Source organism: Oncorhynchus kisutch, linkage group LG21 (assembly GCF_002021735.2).
Source record: "Oncorhynchus kisutch isolate 150728-3 linkage group LG21, Okis_V2, whole genome shotgun sequence".
Taxonomy (NCBI): domain Eukaryota; kingdom Metazoa; phylum Chordata; class Actinopteri; order Salmoniformes; family Salmonidae; genus Oncorhynchus; species Oncorhynchus kisutch.
This window is the reverse complement of record NC_034194.2, coordinates 24,183,508-24,200,617: the sequence shown is the minus strand read 5'-3', so window position 1 is coordinate 24,200,617 and position 17,110 is coordinate 24,183,508. Positions and strand designations below refer to the sequence as shown.

The 17,110-nt window shown below is 42.3% G+C and overlaps 1 protein-coding gene across 1 annotated transcript; it reads left to right on the top strand.

Moving 5' to 3' along the window:
- Nucleotides 1-12,339: 12,339 nt before the first annotated feature.
- On the top strand, nucleotides 12,340-16,495 carry fam110c (family with sequence similarity 110 member C). The gene has a single exon (XM_020455430.2). The coding sequence runs from the start codon at nucleotides 12,528-12,530 to the stop codon at nucleotides 13,590-13,592; it is 1,065 nt and encodes a 354-aa protein (XP_020311019.1). The 5' UTR covers nucleotides 12,340-12,527; the 3' UTR covers nucleotides 13,593-16,495.
- Nucleotides 16,496-17,110: the final 615 nt, after the last annotated feature.

Genomic DNA, 17,110 nt, shown 5'->3' with positions numbered 1-17,110 from the left:
TCTACCTGTCTCTTTCTCTCTACCCCTGTCTCTTTCTATCTACCCTTGTCTATCTACCCGTCTCTTTCTCTCTACCCCTGTCTCTTTCTCTCTACCCCTGTCTCTTTCTCTCTACCCCTGTCTCTTTCTCTCTACCACTATCTCTTTCTCTCTACCCCTATCTCTTTCTCTCTACCCCTGTCTCTTTCTCTCTACCCCTGTCTCTTTCACTCTACCCCTGTCTCTTTCTATCTACCCCTGTCTCTTTCTATGTACCCCTGTCTCTTTCTATCTACCCCTGTCTCTTTCTCTCTACCCCTGTCTCTTTCTCTCTACCCCTGTCTCTTTATCTCTACCCCTATCTCTTTCTCTCTACCCCTGTCTCTTTCTCTCTATCCCTGTCTCTTTCTATCTACCCCTGTCTCTTTCTCTCTACCCCTGTCTCTTTCTATCTACCCTTGTCTATCTACCCCTGTCTCTTTCTATCTACCCTTGTCTATCTACCCCTGTCTCTTTCTCTCTACCCCTGTCTATTTCACTCGACCCGTCTCTTTCTCTCTACCCCTGTCTCTTTCTCTCTACCCCTGTCTCTTTCTCTCTACCCCTGTCTCTTTGTACATTATATATCTGTCTTGCCTCTATTTCTCATCTCTCCCTCTCTCTCTCACCATTAAGCTATTCTTGCTCATAATCACAAACAGACCTCAGAAATCTCTATTTCATGAATCAGAGACTACAATGTGAGCCAGTCTATGGCGGGTGCCAAGACTGCTATTATAGTGGGCTCCCATGCTGACAGGCCGTATGGAGGGGGAGTGGTGGTTGGCCCAGGGTGTGTGCCGGGGTCATCTCTCAGTGTGCCACCCATTTTCCTTTCACCAATATAACACACTAATGAGGTTGTGTGTCTGAATCTGTTGAATTCTTTGGACCCCTGTCCCCGAACCATTATGAGATCCAGAATGGAGGGAGTGAATGAGAGAGAGACGGAAAGAGAGGAAGAGAGAGAGCGTGTTAAAGGGAAAGGTGGACGGGCGTATAATCGGTTTGAATAGATACTTGTCACATCTGGATTTCACATTTAAGACACATCTGAGCCAAGGATCTGCTTAGGGTTCAGCAGACTGTGTCTGTACTTTGGCGCAGGTCACCCAACAAAGTGGGACCATCAGACATGATGTTCAATCCTCTTTATTTATTTAGGATACGCTCACAGTGCAACACATCCCTCATATGTTGCATCCACCCCTAAAAGCATTTTCTGTATATATCTATTGGCCTACGACAGTGCCAATGAGTGATGCATGGGATCTTGTTTTTTCATTAGGCCTTTCTTTTGAGATTTGTCAAATGTATTAACAGGAAGGATCGTCAGGGAAATATTGCCACGTACTGAACCTTTGTGGCTGTTGTGCAACAAAAATAGTAATTTCCAAAGAGATGAATCCCCAAAAGCCTGAATAAAACACTTTTCAATTTTCTTTTGTGTTCCAAATGCCCCCCTATTGTGTCCAAGATCCTCTATCATGTGAACCACATGTAAATCTATAGGCTTATGTCTCCTCGTGGCATGATAAACGGTTGACATACCAAGCCTAACAAAAATCTTATGGGGGGAAGGATGCGTTTGATTGATTGGTTATCATTTCCACTGACAGCACATCTGTGTGAGGAGGCAAGTTTAACTACATAGAGCCCATTATTATAGGGTGGTCTTATTACCAGTTTTTAGATTGGCAAGGAGGATGATGCTGTGGTCTGAGCTGCCTCCCTGCAACACGCTCAATATCCCTTTCTGGGCATCTTCACTCCAATGGCACGCGCTCATGTGGAATGTGCTTGGCTCCGCCAGTGTTAGCAGAGTGGCTAACCTCTCATCTTCTCCTCTAGATTTCCAGTATTTTTTTTATGTTTTAGAGGACATTGTTAAATTACAGTAGATTATGAACAGTTTTCACTCACTAAAGCTTTGTTTTTCTCCACAGGTTGTCTGGAATTTGAGGCAGTTTGTGGCTTTGCGATTGGTCTAGAACCAACCCTGTTAAATTATGTTGGGAGAGAAAGTGAGACATTTAATTTAGTTTTGCAAACATAAATAGGTTGAATACTACAGTAATTACCAACCAAAATATCTGTGCAACTGAGTTTCCTGTGAAATCTCATTTCAGTAAATTGGGAGCTTGATGTGGATCCATGGGCTTATTCAGTAGGGCGATAACATTACATACAAAGTGTTCAAATATTTAAATGACAGTAAAAAATGGAAAATGACATATGCTACATATCACAATGTCTCTACTGAAGAATACATTTTATATCAAAAAGAGAAGCCAGGAGAATATAGAACCATCTGGCTGTCAACACAAAGCCAAGAAACAACGTTATCTTTTTTAAATTATTATAAATGAAAGTGGATGTTATTATTTTATTCACAGTCATCACTGGATTCTAACTCTGTAATCCTCTAGATGGAATGTGTGTGTGTGTGTGTGTGTGTGTGCGAGCATCTATAAGCATGTTTGTGTCATACTCTATGGAGTCTCTGGCCATCTAATTCGACGGTTAACTACTAAAACAACATTCAAAGAGTTAAAGCCTTGTTATGAGGAGGCCCCTGTGAGAAATCACACACTTCTCATTGCTGTACATTGTCCTCGCCAAGGACTACATGTTCTTGGGGATTTCTTCAGGACAAGGTCATTATTCACGGGGAAAGTGAGGACACAGTACAGAGGAACACCAAAAACCTCCAATGAATAGTGAGAGTGAGGCTCTACAGGCCAAGACAGCCAATCAAGTGAAAGGGTGACCGTAATTGTAACCAATCAACTGCTAGCTAGAACATGTAGTATAAGTCATTAGAGTTTTTGAGAAAACAATTATTTTAAATTCAGTTTCTCTAATTGAGTTGAATGAAATAACACCTTTACTTTTTTTGATTGATTCCTCTCAATGACCCTGTGTGCAAACTGAGCAGGCAGCAATTTTGTAACAGGTTGTTACAACAACGACCTAATGTAAAATATACAGTAATGTGTTGTAAGCAGTTTATTATTGAAAGAAAATAGAACAAATATGTGTCCTCCCTAATGTTGCTCTTGGGAAGGTATTCCGTCAGGTGAACAGCAAACAAACATTACAGTCTGGCCAACATCATGTATTTCAACTCATCAGAATTCAACAACACATTCATGGTTTTCAAACTATGCAAACCATGAACATGCTGCCATCTACTGTTTTGACTGTTAATTCAAGTCTGACAGCCTATATCTCCAGCTTGACTCACACATACACATGTTTGTGGTTAAATTGATTGAATCCATGTTTTCAATTACAGGAGGGTGAAAGAGTTTTTGTCTCCTAACATAATGGATGTAATAGTGGATGTAAATGCCAATTTCCTTTTAAATGTCCAGACATTACATTTAGAGGGTGAAAGCAGGATTTATCACTCAGGGTACAGTGCTTCACTAGGCCTGTTTGTGTACCCACATAGGTCAGAGGTTAAACAAGCAGGGAAATCAGAACGTAACAGTGATTCCTGGAAATACTTACTGCACATTACAAAATGAGTGAATCGTGTTCAGTTTTTATTACATTTTACAGCCAGGTTCTGGCGTGAATAGGATTATAAACTCAAACACACAAATACAGACAAAGAAACACACACACATACACACACACATACACACACACACATACACACACACATACACACACACACATACACACACAGAGAGTTTCCAGATCTCCATAGGGAGTGCATGAAGGTTTACTGGCATCAAACAGACGTTCACTGGAATGGGTCAACGCCCAGAGAAAGAGAGCCAGAAAGAAGAACTCCATCTTGTCTAACAAGGGAGTGCTGAAATTCATCAGGGGGTTAGTCAGTCTGTTTTGGTGGCTCCCTCCTGGACTCATTTGTTTTGACCTCAACAACGTTCCCATCGTATCATGGTGAGGTTTTGACCTCTAGAAGGGATGGGAAGAGATATGACCTATAGATGACCAGTCAGAACTATGCACTATTGTTGTACAGTACTCAGTAGTGGTGCATGGGTAAAATCACTAGGGAAGTCAAGGCAGTAAAAAAGCCATATTACAACCTATGTTGTGATAATTGCATTGTTTGACCTATAACGCATTCGTTCATACGCCATGGTGATATACAATAAGGCAGAGACAACAAAAAGACAACAGTCACACAGTGGCGGAATAAATTCAACTACACATGTCTGTTTCATCACAAAACCGCAAAGCAACATCTGTCCCTTGAAGTCCACAAAGCAAATATTTCATACCAACAGTTAAATCATGCGTAAAAAATACCAATTTTTACTCGCCCTACTTGTAGACTAGTTGAACTCCAATGCCATCCTCCTCTCTTTCATGTTGTCAAAACGATCTATGGCTCTGTCATACAGTACACTTTTAGTTTTTGTTGTCATAAGCTACCTAGCTAAAATGCTTGCTAGCCTGAATTCCTCGCATTGGCAACAATGAACCAGCTAACTTATCTAGCTAGCTACATATTGAACTTCAATCGTCTCAGGCCAGTGGCACAACATATTCATTTATGGTTCAGATCAGAATCGGCATCATAATCATTGGCCTGTACAGAGAATTAAGTTCAAATCCCCATCTCCATCCATGGCTTAGGAAAGTGCCGATTTAGCAAGCTAGCTACTGCAGGACATCAACACAAGCTAGCTACTGCAGGACATCAACACAAGCTAGCTACTGCAGGACATCAACACAAGCTAGCTACTGCAGGACATCAACACAAGCTAGCTACTGCAGGACATCAACACAAGCTAGCTACTGCAGGACATCAACACAAGCAGACCAGAAACAGATACGCTTTTCTGAAAATGACATTTAGCAAAGGAAGTGATTTGATTGGTATGCAGTCAATTCCAGACTGACCTCCCTTGGGGGGCGTTCTGCTGCAACCCAGGGACAACTGATTGGCTAATTATGTTTTATTTCTTGTATCAAGGGAGACAAATGCTCGCTGGTATCAATCAATCAAATGCTACAGTGGCAACATGTTATTCCTTTAGAGTCTCAGTATGTATTATGACACAAGATAATGGGAAAACATGCATAGGCCTATGACATGAACGTTGTGTTCATCTGGAAAACATACTGTATTACTGCAATAGAAATACCTGTCATTAAATGTAGGCCTTTACTACTGGTAAACAGAAACTTTATTATAATATTTGGCCATCAAATTGTCATTGCATACTGTAACAAAGAGACTATACACTGTGTCAAAGTCCCAAGCTGTGATCTTGTCAACCAATAACAACAGGTTGAGGAAAGTTCCAGTCGAGCGCTAGCGTTCATCAGCCCTTGACTTCCGATTTCAGGTGTTGGGGATGAGCTGTTTGAGTGGGCTGGGAGATGGTGCAGTCACCAGCAGGGGACTTCCTAACACAGGCGTCCTTATGTATTGTTACTGATAGAGAATTGTACAATGCAGGTTCGTGGACAACTCTGCTAGGGGAGAAGCTTAAACAACATGTATTCTCTTTTCTGATTTACTGAAATTAGATACCATACTGTAGTGTTTGTTGTCTTTGTATTCCCCCGCCCCTATATTTGAAGCACGACTCTACCAGGGGACCTGCTGGGCCAGCACCCACAGTTCTGCCAGCGCCTGCTTCTGGGTCTGCTGTTCAGACTACTCCATTGAGGACTGCATTCAACTTGTTGTCATTGGTAAATATAAACTTCTTTGTCACAACATTTTCCTCAACTACAGTGGCTCTGCCGCAATGATAGAACACCGATTCAGATAATCCTTTTGACAGGGGACTTGGTTACCTCTGTTCTTTGTGACTATGAGTTTAAAAAATATATATTTTGCAGTTCAAAAGGCAAAGTTTTGGGGGCTCTCATGTGACTGCAGCAAGAACAAACCTTAACTTGGCAAGGAAGCCTGCTCGGGTAAATTAAATGCAGGCTAACTTGTCAAAAGCTTGGTTTGTGGCCTCCCAAGTGGTGCAGCAGTCTAAGACACTGCATTATAGTGCTAAAGGTGTCACTACAAGCCCGGGTTCAATCCCTGGCTTTATCACAACCGGCTGTGATTGGGAGTCCCGTAGGGTGCCGCACAATTGGTAGAGCGTCATCTGGACGCATGCCTCCCGAGCCCTTTGGGGAGTTGCAGCAATGAGACAAGATTGAAATTGTGGTGATTTTTTTGTTTGTTACAAATCTGGGTTTGTATTGATCTGTGTTTATAACAGTATAACCTTAAATAATCTTCATGCAACTACATATTTTTACACACACAAACTGTCTGTAGCCCAGCCAAGTTGTCTACAAACTCTGTGAGTGCCTCAACCCATACTCTGGCCTCTTTGAGTCTGATATTGTGCCTACTACATCTTGCACTGTTGTCATTTTAGAACTAATACCTAGAACTTACAGTGCCTTCAGAATGTATTGTCTTTTTCTCACTTTGTTACGTTAGTCTTATTCTAAAATGTATTAAACTAATTTTTTTCCCTCATCAATCTACACACAATAACCCAGAATGACAAAACAAAACAGTTTTTTAGAAATAATTTGTCACGTCCTGACCTTAGTTCCTTTTTTATGTCTCTATTTTAGTTTGATCAGGGCGTGGGTTGGGGTGGGCATTCTATGTTTTGTATTTCTGGTTTTGGCCTGGTATGGTTCCCAATCAGAGGCAGCTGTCAATCGTTGTCTCTGATTGAGAACCATACTTAGGCAGCCTGTTTTCTCACTATGGGTTGTGGGTAGTTGTTTTCTGTATTTGTATTAGTTACCAGACGGAACTGTTTCGGTTGTTCTTTTAGTTGACTTTGTATTGTAGTGTTCAGTTGAATAAAATGACGAACACTTACCACGCTGCATATTGGTCCGATCCTTCCCACTCTTCCTCAGAAGAGGAAGAAAACCGTTACATATTTGCTAATTTACGGATGGAAATATTACAATTACATAAGTTTTCAGACCCTTTACTCAGTACTTTGTTGAAGCACCTTTGGCAGCAATTACAGCCTCGAGTCTTATTAAGTCTTATTAAACAATCCAAAAGGGGTAGGCAAGAGAATGGTCGTGGACAGGCAAAAGGTCAAAACCAGTCCAAGAGGTACAGAGTGGTAGGCAGGCTCAAGGTCAGGGCAGGCAGGATGGTCAGGCAGGCGGGTTCAGAAAACAGGCAAGGGTCAAAACCGGGAAGACTACCAAAAGAGAATAGAAGCAGGAGTACGGGAAAAACGCTGGTTGACGTGAAAAACAAACCAGACGAACTGGCACAGAGAGACAGGAGAAACAGGGATACAATACACCAGGGATAATCAACGACACCTGGAGGGAGTGGAGACAATCACAAGACAGGTGAAACAGATCAGGGTGTGACACTGTCAGGTTGGATGGGTAGTGTCGCTGCACAGCTATTTTCAGGTCTCTCCAGAGATGTTCGATCGAGTTCAAGACCAAGCTGTGGCTGGGTCACTCAAGGACATTCAGAGACGTGTCCCGAAGCCACTCCTGAGTTGTCTTGGCTATGTGCTTAGGGTTTCCTGTTGGAAAGTGAACCTTTGGCCCAGTGTGAAGTCCTGAGTGCTCTGGAGTAGGTTTTCATCAAGGATCTTTCTGTACTTTGATCCGTTCATCTTAGCATCGATCCTGACTAGTCTCCCAGTCCCTGCCGCTGAAACACATCCCCACAACATGATGCAACCACCACCATGCTTCACCGTAGGGATAGTGCCAGGTTTCCTCCAGATGTGACGCTTGGCATTCAGGCCAAAGAGTTCAATCTTGGTTGCCTTTCAACAAACTCCAAGCGGGCTATCATGTGCCTTTTACTGAGGAGTGGCTTCCATCTTGCCACTCTACGATTAAGGCCTGATTGGTGGAGTGCTGCAGTGAAGGTTGTCCAGCTCCACAGAGGAACTCTAGAGCACTGTCAGAGTGATCATCAGGTTCTTGGTTACTTCCCTGACCAAGGCCCTTCTCCCCCGATTGCTCAGTTAGGCCGGGCGGCCAGCTCTAGGAAGAGTCTTGGTGGTTCTAAGCTTCTTCCATTTAAGAATGATGGAGGTCACTGTGTTCTTTGGGACCTTCAATGCTGCAGAAATTTTTGGTACCCTTCCCCATATCTGTGCCTCAACACAATCCTGTTTCGGAGCTCTACGGACAGTTCCTTCGGCCTCATGGCTTGGTTTTTGCGCTGACATGCACTGTCAACTGTGGGACCTTATATAGACAGGTGTCTGCCTTTCCAAATCACGTCCAATTGCATTTATCATAGGTGGACTCCAATCAGGTTGTAGAAACATCTCAAGGATGATCAATGGAAACAGGATGCACCTGAGCTCAATTTCGAGTCTCATAGCAAACCGTCTGAATACTTATGTAAATAAAGTATTTCTGTTTTATTTTTATACATTTGCAAAAAAAAATCTATAAATCTGTTTTCACTTTGTCATTGTGGGGTATTGTAGATTGCTGAGGAAAAAGTTGTTTTTTTTGTGCCTATTTTAGGGTAAGGCTTTAACGTAACAAATTGTGGGAAAAGACAAGGGGTCTGAATACTTTCCGAAGGCACTGTACATCAATCAAAACATGATGGAGAAAGAAAATTGTCGGTATTCATATCAATATTCTTCTGTATTTCCTTCATCATTTCAGCACGATGTGCCTAGAAAGCCTGTTCGTGTAAATGTTATATAGCTTAACCTGTCAATAGGGGGCAGCAGGTAGCCTAGTGGTTAGAGTGTTGGACTAGTAACTGAAATGGTTGCAAGATCAAATCCCCGAGCTGACAAGATAAAAATCTGCTGTTCTTCCCCTGAACAAGGCAGTTAACCCACTGTTCCTAGGCTGTCATTGAAAATAAGAATTTGTTCTTAACTGACTTGCCTAGTTAAATAAAAATGGCTTTTTTGATTACCTATGTATTTGTTTTTAATACTGTTTACTCATAAATCCTTTTCATATTAGGTTATATAATAATCAGCCATTTGCACTTTCTACCGGCCCCTCTCCAGCCCTGCTTACGGGCCTCCATGAAGACCACCTCACCTTTCTCCCAGACCTCCTCTGTTACAGCCTTTGTGAAGACCACCTCACCTTTCTCCCAGACCTCCTCTGTTACAGCCTTTGTGAAGACCACCTCACCTTTCTCCCAGACCCCCACTGTTACAGCCTTTGTGAAGACCCCCTCACCTTTCTCCCAGACCCCCTCTGCTACAGCCTTTGTGAAGACCACCTCACCTTTCTCCCAGACCCCCTCTGCTACAGCCTTTGTGAAGACCACCTCACCTTTCTCACAGACCCCCTCTGTTACAGCCTTTGTGAAGACCACCTCACCTTTCTCCCAGACCCCCTCTGTTACAGCCTTTGTGAAGACCACCTCACCTTTCTCCCAGACCCCCTCTGCTACAGCCTTTGTGAAGACCAACTCACCTTTCTCCCAGACCCCCTCTGCTACAGCCTTTGTGAAGGCCACCTCACCTTTCTCCCAGACCTCCTCTGTTACAGCCTTTGTGAAGACCACCTCATCTTTCTCCCAGACCCCCTCTGTTACAGCCTTTGTGAAGACCACCTCACCTTTCTCCCAGACCCCCTCTGTTACAGCCTTTGTGAAGACCACCTCACCTTTCTCCCAGACCTCCTCTGTTACAGCCTTTGTGAAGACCACCTCACCTTTCTCCCAGACCCCCTCTGCTACAGCCTTTGTGAAGACCACCTCACCTTTCTCCCAGACCTCCTCTGTTATAGCCTTTGTGAATACCACCTCATCTTTCTCCCAGACCCCCTCTGTTACAGCCTTTGTGAAGACCACCTCACCTTTCTCCCAGACCTCCTCTGTTACAGCCTTTGTGAAGACCACCTCACCTTTCTCCCAGACCTCCTCTGTTATAGCCTTTGTGAATACCACCTCACCTTTCTCCCAGACCCCCTCTGCTACAGCCTTTGTGAAGACCACCTCACCTTTCTCCCAGACCTCCTCTGTTATAGCCTTTGTGAATACCACCTCACCTTTCTCCCAGACCTCCTCTGTTATAGCCTTTGTGAATACCACCTCACCTTTCTCCCAGACCCCCTCTGCTACAGCCTTTGTGAAGACCACCTCACCTTTCTCCCAGACCCCCTCTGCTACAGCCTTTGTGAAGACCACCACTGTCTCTGCTGTCTCTCAGGGCACCGCCAGCTCTGGTAGAGCTTCTGTAAGTGCTCTCTTCTGCTATAGCCTTGAAGAGGAACCTCAGTACATAACACACTGTCATTTCTTAACGAATAGCATTACATCCATTAAAACATGGCAGAAACAAAACTATGTGTCAGTGTTTTGATGTAGATATTGTAATCATATTCATTTATTTTTGTCTCGTTTTGCATTCTGTTGTCTTTTTCATTTTCAGGAGAGCTAATTGGTGTATGGACTATCTGCTCAGGCAGACTGAGAAGGCCATGCAGGACATGGACCCTGACTCGGAGGAGACTGATTTTGAGGACTATGCAATGGACATCCACAGTCGGTAGTCTTCTGGATGACTTCACCACCACTACTACTATGCAATGGACCTCACAGTTGGTAGTCTTCTGGATGACTTCACCACCACTACTGCCGACTTCTCTACTGCAATCCCCACCCAGGCTGCTCCCACTGCAGTCCAACCTGCTTCCTCCAGTGCCCAGTCTGCTGCCACCAGTACCTGGCCTACTTCCCCCACAGCCCAGTCTGCTGCCACCAGTACCTGGCCTACTTCCCCCACAGCCCAGTCTGCTGCCACCAGTACCTGGCCTACTTCCCCCACAGCCCAGTCTGCTGCCACCAGTACCTGGCCTACTTCCCCCACAGCCCAGTCTGCTGCCACCAGTACCTGGCCTACTTCCCCCACAGCCCAGTCTGCTGCCACCAGTACCTGGCCTACTTCCCCCACAGCCCAGTCTGCTGCCAGTCAACTACACCCATGCAAAAAACTTGATTGGTTTGATCAGTGGCAACGCGTCACTAGTTTCCAGTTTCCTTTTAATCTTTCTAAAATTAGGGTCTTGATTCAATCAGATTGAGCGTTACCCCGCGGTTGCTCTTGTGTGTCACAAACCACTCCCTTCCTTCCCCCTTCCCACTTGGCACACACTGGTTGAATCAACGTTGTGTCCACATCAATTCAATGAAATTACGTTGAACCAACGTGGATTAGACATTGAATTGAGGTCTGTGCCCAGTGGGTTATTATTCCTACCAAGTTAGAAGTTCAAAACGATGTTATGGGGGGGATTTAAAACCTGTCAATCTAGGGTCTATAGCCTACAACAGAACATCACGCCTTCAAGTGTTTGAACTTGTAACATGGCTGCAGGAACTTCTAATGTCGCTGCATGGGATTTGCCATGTCGGGTGGTTTCATTGCATCCAATGGCAATGTAGGTGATAACATTTTCACAGAAAGAGTGAAATTGCTTTCAATACCTCATGCTAATTTGCATTGCGTAGCAGTGGGGGCAATAAAGCAGAGGCATCCTATTAGAAGAGTTGGAGGCGTGGCTTTCAGTGTGTGAATGTCATTACAGTTAAAAGTGTTATGTTTTAATATTATCAAGCTTATACCTATACTCTGCCAGCACTGAATCCCAAATTATATTTGTATAAGTGCATGTGATATGAAAGACCATGGAAAGGTTTCCATTGTCTAGATTGCCACCATTTGGTTACAATATTGTAGCCAGTAAATTTGAACTATTATAAAGAATGTATTTGGTAAATCGTGAAATTAGTTCATGTTATGGAACCAACTTAATATCTTTATTTACAGGAAATGTATCTAATTGCTTGCAACCCAATTAAAGAAATTTGGATAGGTAACTCCAAAGTGAAAAATCTACTTTTATTTGTTTTACTTTTATTTATTAACCGTTATTTAACTAGGCAAGTCAGTTAAGAACAAATTCTTATTTACAATGAGGGCCTACCAAAAGGCCTCCTGCTGGGATTAAAAATAAAAATACATTGAGTTTATACAATATTAGTTTGTATCTATGTTGTTTGTTAGGTTTAACCAAATGGGAAAGCAAGTTGAGTGTTGAAGGAATAGGTTGCAACATGAAATATAGATTTGTTAATAATAAAATATAACAGTTGGCATTTAATCATAAATTTGGTTTCAACAAATGTAGTTAGGTTTACTCAACAACAAAAAATAACTGATTTACTTGTAACCAGTTTTTAAAAAATTGGGGGGTACATATCAAAAACTCTGGTGATGATCAGGTGTACTTTGCATACCACTTGTTTGGTTCAACCTGGTCTTGCGCAAGACGGGATGAGGTTGTGTAATATGTTTAAGCAGAAAGGTGAACACTCCCGCTTTAGTACGTGCTTGGACAAGGCACGAGCTTGTTTGTACAGTAGAACATTGAATTGTTCTTACTTCGAGCTTCTGGACATTTGAGCACTGCGTGAACATGGATTGGTAACGTGGGACCCATTTACATCCTGAATACAGTTTTGGAATGCCTGCTAGGGTAGTGTTTTGAAAGCAAAAACCAACAATATGACTAACAAAGGTGTAGATGCCACTAGAATTCTAGAGAAGGGTCCGGAATACCTTCGGAAACAGATGGAACTGGAGAGCGAAGAGACGGGACGCATGAGTGCAGTGGAGATGCTTGCCGCAAGTAAAAAACAGTATGTCAAAAGTCAACAGGTGTTCAACTCGATACAGGAGCCCGTGGTTAGTTTTGGATCTGCCTCTGTTAGTAGTAACGGATCGTCTAATCGGAGCTCCAACATGAACTGTAGGAACAGTGGGAGGAATTCGCCTGCGGGTACAAGCAGTGTGCAAGGAGGGCCTTCGCCGCCGGAGGACAAAAATGCGGTGCATCGGACGAGCTCCAAAAGAAGAGACTCACTTTTACTGTACCGGCAGAAATGTGAATTTGTGAAAGCATCGACGCGTCAGAAAAATAAACTGAATTTGGGACGCAGGTTGTTGCTCGGCTCTCTGGATAAGGCAAGTTTACTACCTGAGGCATCAGGTAAGGAATGTGAGGCAGAGGAAATGTATACCAAATTTACGACACCCGAAGGACTTGCCAAGGAATGTGATTCAAAGGCTGGCTATTCGAAACCCATACAGCCAGAAACACAATCTCTATCTACAGATAAAGAATGGACGGACATAAAAGTGTCCCCAGGTGTGATGCAGAGACCCACTCACAAAAGAGTAGCGGAAGTTCAGAGGAGGACTCGCAAAGGGGTCGGACGTTCTCACTCTGACATCAGCTCAAGATATTCCAAAAACTTTGCCGACTTTGATGCCTTCTTCAAATACTGCGGACTGAATGGCGAAGTCATAGAGTCCCTGGGCAAAGATAACTTTTCCGCATGTTCGGATGAACGTGTCAATAAAATCCGAAGCGTCAGCATCTCGACGTCAGATGGCGGGTTCACACGGAATAGTGGCGAGGACAGTAACGAAGGATTACTGGAAGAGGAGATGCATGAAACTGTTCGACAGGGGACATCGGTCATTGAGCGCAATGCCAGGATTATAAAATGGCTGTACAGCTGTAAAAATGCCAAAGAGTCTGGGAAGAAATTACGAGATCTAAACTGACATTTCTGTATTCAACGCCTACATATAGGCTTATTTAGCAGTGTAGGCCTCTCTATTAGGTTCTGCCTATAGGCTGCCTGTTTTAGGCCCAGTCCTACAACATAACCTTAGCTATTCCTTACCCACTAAAATGTTAAACTGCGTCTGCCTCTGAAATACTACATGACATTCCTGGCCTTCGCACAATGTTTTCTTGGCTATTGCACAATAGGTTATATGTTTGTGTGTGTGTGTGTGTGTTTTTGTTTTACTATCCTTGTGCGGAACAGAAGTCCTCACAAGGATAGTAAAATAAGGACAATTCAGATAAGTGGAGGAAATGTTGCTTGTTCCCACAAGGAAAAAATGCAATTTTAGACATAGGTGTTTGGGTTACAATTAGGGTTAGGGAAAACATGATTTTGAATGAGAATCAATTGTTTGGTCCCAACAAGGATAGTAAAAACAAACGTGTGTGTGATTTCACTGATCACTACTTCGCTGATAAAACACGTTTATTGGTTGTGTGTGAACGCTTATGTGTTAGTACAAATGTTACAAGTCCAAATAGTCAACCAAGACAATCTGTGAGGTCTATCTTTGGACTAGGTTTTATTATTGCTGTTCTTTTTTATAGACATGACCTGTATTTCTGGTGGAAATAGACCTTTGTACAGTATGTGTTCTTATGTCAATTAAACCGTTAACCTCTTCCGGATTACAATTTCATGAACAGTTCTATTGGAATGCCAAAGCACATCTAGTTACTGCCACATTGTAGAATCATTAAACAGGTCACTCAATACTGGGCATAAATATCATTGTCTGAGCTCGAGGCAATCGGAACAAAAGTTTCTTGTCTCTCGGGCAGGTAGTCATGAAGCAGCCATGAGAGAGTGCACCTGGTCATTTGAAAATGTATTAGGTTAAAGGTCAATGATGGAATGTAACTGAATATCTCTTCCTTTTTTTTTCTTGCACATTCCGTCACTAGCACTCGTCTCAATTTCCCTCTCTCTCTGTTCTCCCCTCAACCCTACCTTCTTCACTCCCTGTAATTACAGCTCACAGGCAGTAACATGACAGGAAGAAAAGTGAGGGGGAGAGAGAGAACACAGAATCACACACTCCTGTGTGTATATGGATTATACATTCTTTATACACATGTCCATCTGTTAGCACACACATCCCACTGGGCACAAGCTGGTTGAATCAACGTTGTTTCAATGTAATTTGTCAATGTATTGTGATGTGGAATCCATGTGGAAAATACATTTGATTTGAAAAAAGTAATCCACGTTAACTGTTTGTTTTGAGGGTGAAATTTCAACCACAGAATTATGTCATCATGGTAACCAATTTTTAACATAGACAAACCTTGTATTAAATATGTTGAAGGTGTACATTTGAAACAACATCAGATCTTCAACATTATATCCACTATCAAAAAACTAAACAATAGGTTGAGCAGTACCTCCTACTGGAGATTTGAGCTATCTACATCTATCCATTATGTCCCCCCTCCAGGGTTTTAACCAAGCCCTGCCCCACTTATCTTTGATATTTGTCACCCACTACTACCAATGTGCTATCGTGAGAATGATTATTGAGAGATCTCTTAATAAGTGGGCGACAGGTAGCCTATCGGTTAAGAACGTTGGGCCAGAAACTGAAAGGTTGCTGGTTCCAATACACCAGGTGAAAACTGTCAATGTGCCCTTAAGCAAGGCACTTAACCCTAACTGCTCTGATAAGTTACTTAGTCTGTTAAAGGACTAAAATGTAAATGTAGTGACTAGATTCACTGTAGCTATCAAAGTCATTCTAAAGGGAAGGCTTAACAGAGCAAATGAAGTGTAAGCAGACTTTACAAATCATCCAGTATATCATCAATGATACTATTTAGGCCTATATACTGTAGCATTTGCAAAGTCATCACCAGCTCTTGTTTTAAATTTAACCCCAGGGTTCAACTAAAAAGAAACAATACATATACAGTGCATTTGGAAAGTATTCAGACCCCTTGACTTTTCCCACATTTTTGTTACGTTACAGCCTTATTCTAAAATGGATTCAATTGGGTTTTTTCCTCATCAATCTACACACACATAATGACCAAGCAAAAACAGGGTTAGACATTTTAGCAAATTTATAACAAATGAAAAATAACACATTTACATATCACATTTACCCTTTTCTTTGTACTTTGTTGAAACACCCAAGATCTCTGGCTGGGCCACTCAAGGACATTCAGAGACTTGTCACTCCTGCGTTGTCAAACGGGCTGTCATGTGCCTTTTACTGAGGAGTGGCTTCCGTCAGACCACTCCACCATAAAGGCCGGACTGGTAGAGTGCTGCAGAGATGGTTGTCCTTCTCGAAGGTCCTCCCATCTCCACAGAGGAACTCTGGAGCTCTGTCAGAGTGACCATCGGGTTCTTGCTCACCTTATTGACCAAGGCTCTTCTGCCCTGATTGCTCAGTTTGGCCAGGCTGCCAACTCTAGAAAGAGTCTTGGTGGTTCCAAACGTCCTCCACTTAAGAATGATGAAGGCCACTGTGTTCTTGGGGACCTTCAATGCTGCAGAAATGTTTTGGTACCCTTCCCCATATCTGTGCATTGACTAAATCCTGTCTCGGAACTCTACAGACAATTCCTTCGACCTCATGGCTTGGTATTTGCTCTGATATGCACTGTCAACTGTGGGACCTTATATAGAAAGGTGTGTGCCTTTCCAAATCATGTCCAATCAATTGAATTTACCACAGGTGGACTCCAATCAGGTTGTAGAAACATCTCAAGGATGATCAATGGAAACAGGATGCACCTGAGCTCAATTTCCAGTCTCATAGCAAACCGTCTGAATACTGATGTAAATAAAGTATTTCTGGGGGTTTTCTTGTAATAAATTTGCTAACATTTCTAAAAACCTGTTTCGTTTTTTAATTATGGTGTATTGTGTGTAGATTGATGAAGATTGAATTTTATTTAATCAATTTTAGAATAAGGCTGTAATGTGGAAAAGATCAAGAGGTTTGAATACTTTCTGAATGCACTGTAGTAAGCCTAGGGTTTTCATGCTTTGATTGATGTCAAATGTAATCCTCATGTTAATAATGAATATGTTGGATTCACATCTCCATTTCAACCAAAAATCTAAGTTAAAGAATAGGACTAAATCAATCAAACTTTATTTAAAATGCAGTTAAAGTTTGATTTGATTTATTCCTATTCTTTAACTTAGATTTTTGGTTGAAATGGAGAATCCAATTGATCAAATATTATTTTGTAAACAAACTGGAATTAAAGTCAGACTAAGTCAGTGGCACATAATATACATCTTCTTCTTATGTTGATATTTGGTTGCGTTGACAACCAAACACAATTCAATATCACTTTTGCAATTCAGTAAACAGCTTATTAACTTGTCAACAATTTAACAAATAATATGTTGGATTAACGGTCTCCAACTAAACCAAAAATAAAAGTTAAAGAATAGAATTAGGCCAGTGGCTCTGATGAAACTATTCAAGCATTA

What these genes read in the sequence shown, in the direction of transcription:
- fam110c (XM_020455430.2), top strand. Translation starts at nt 12,528, where the DNA reads ATGACTAACAAAGGTGTAGATGCCACTAGAATTCTAGAGAAGGGTCCG.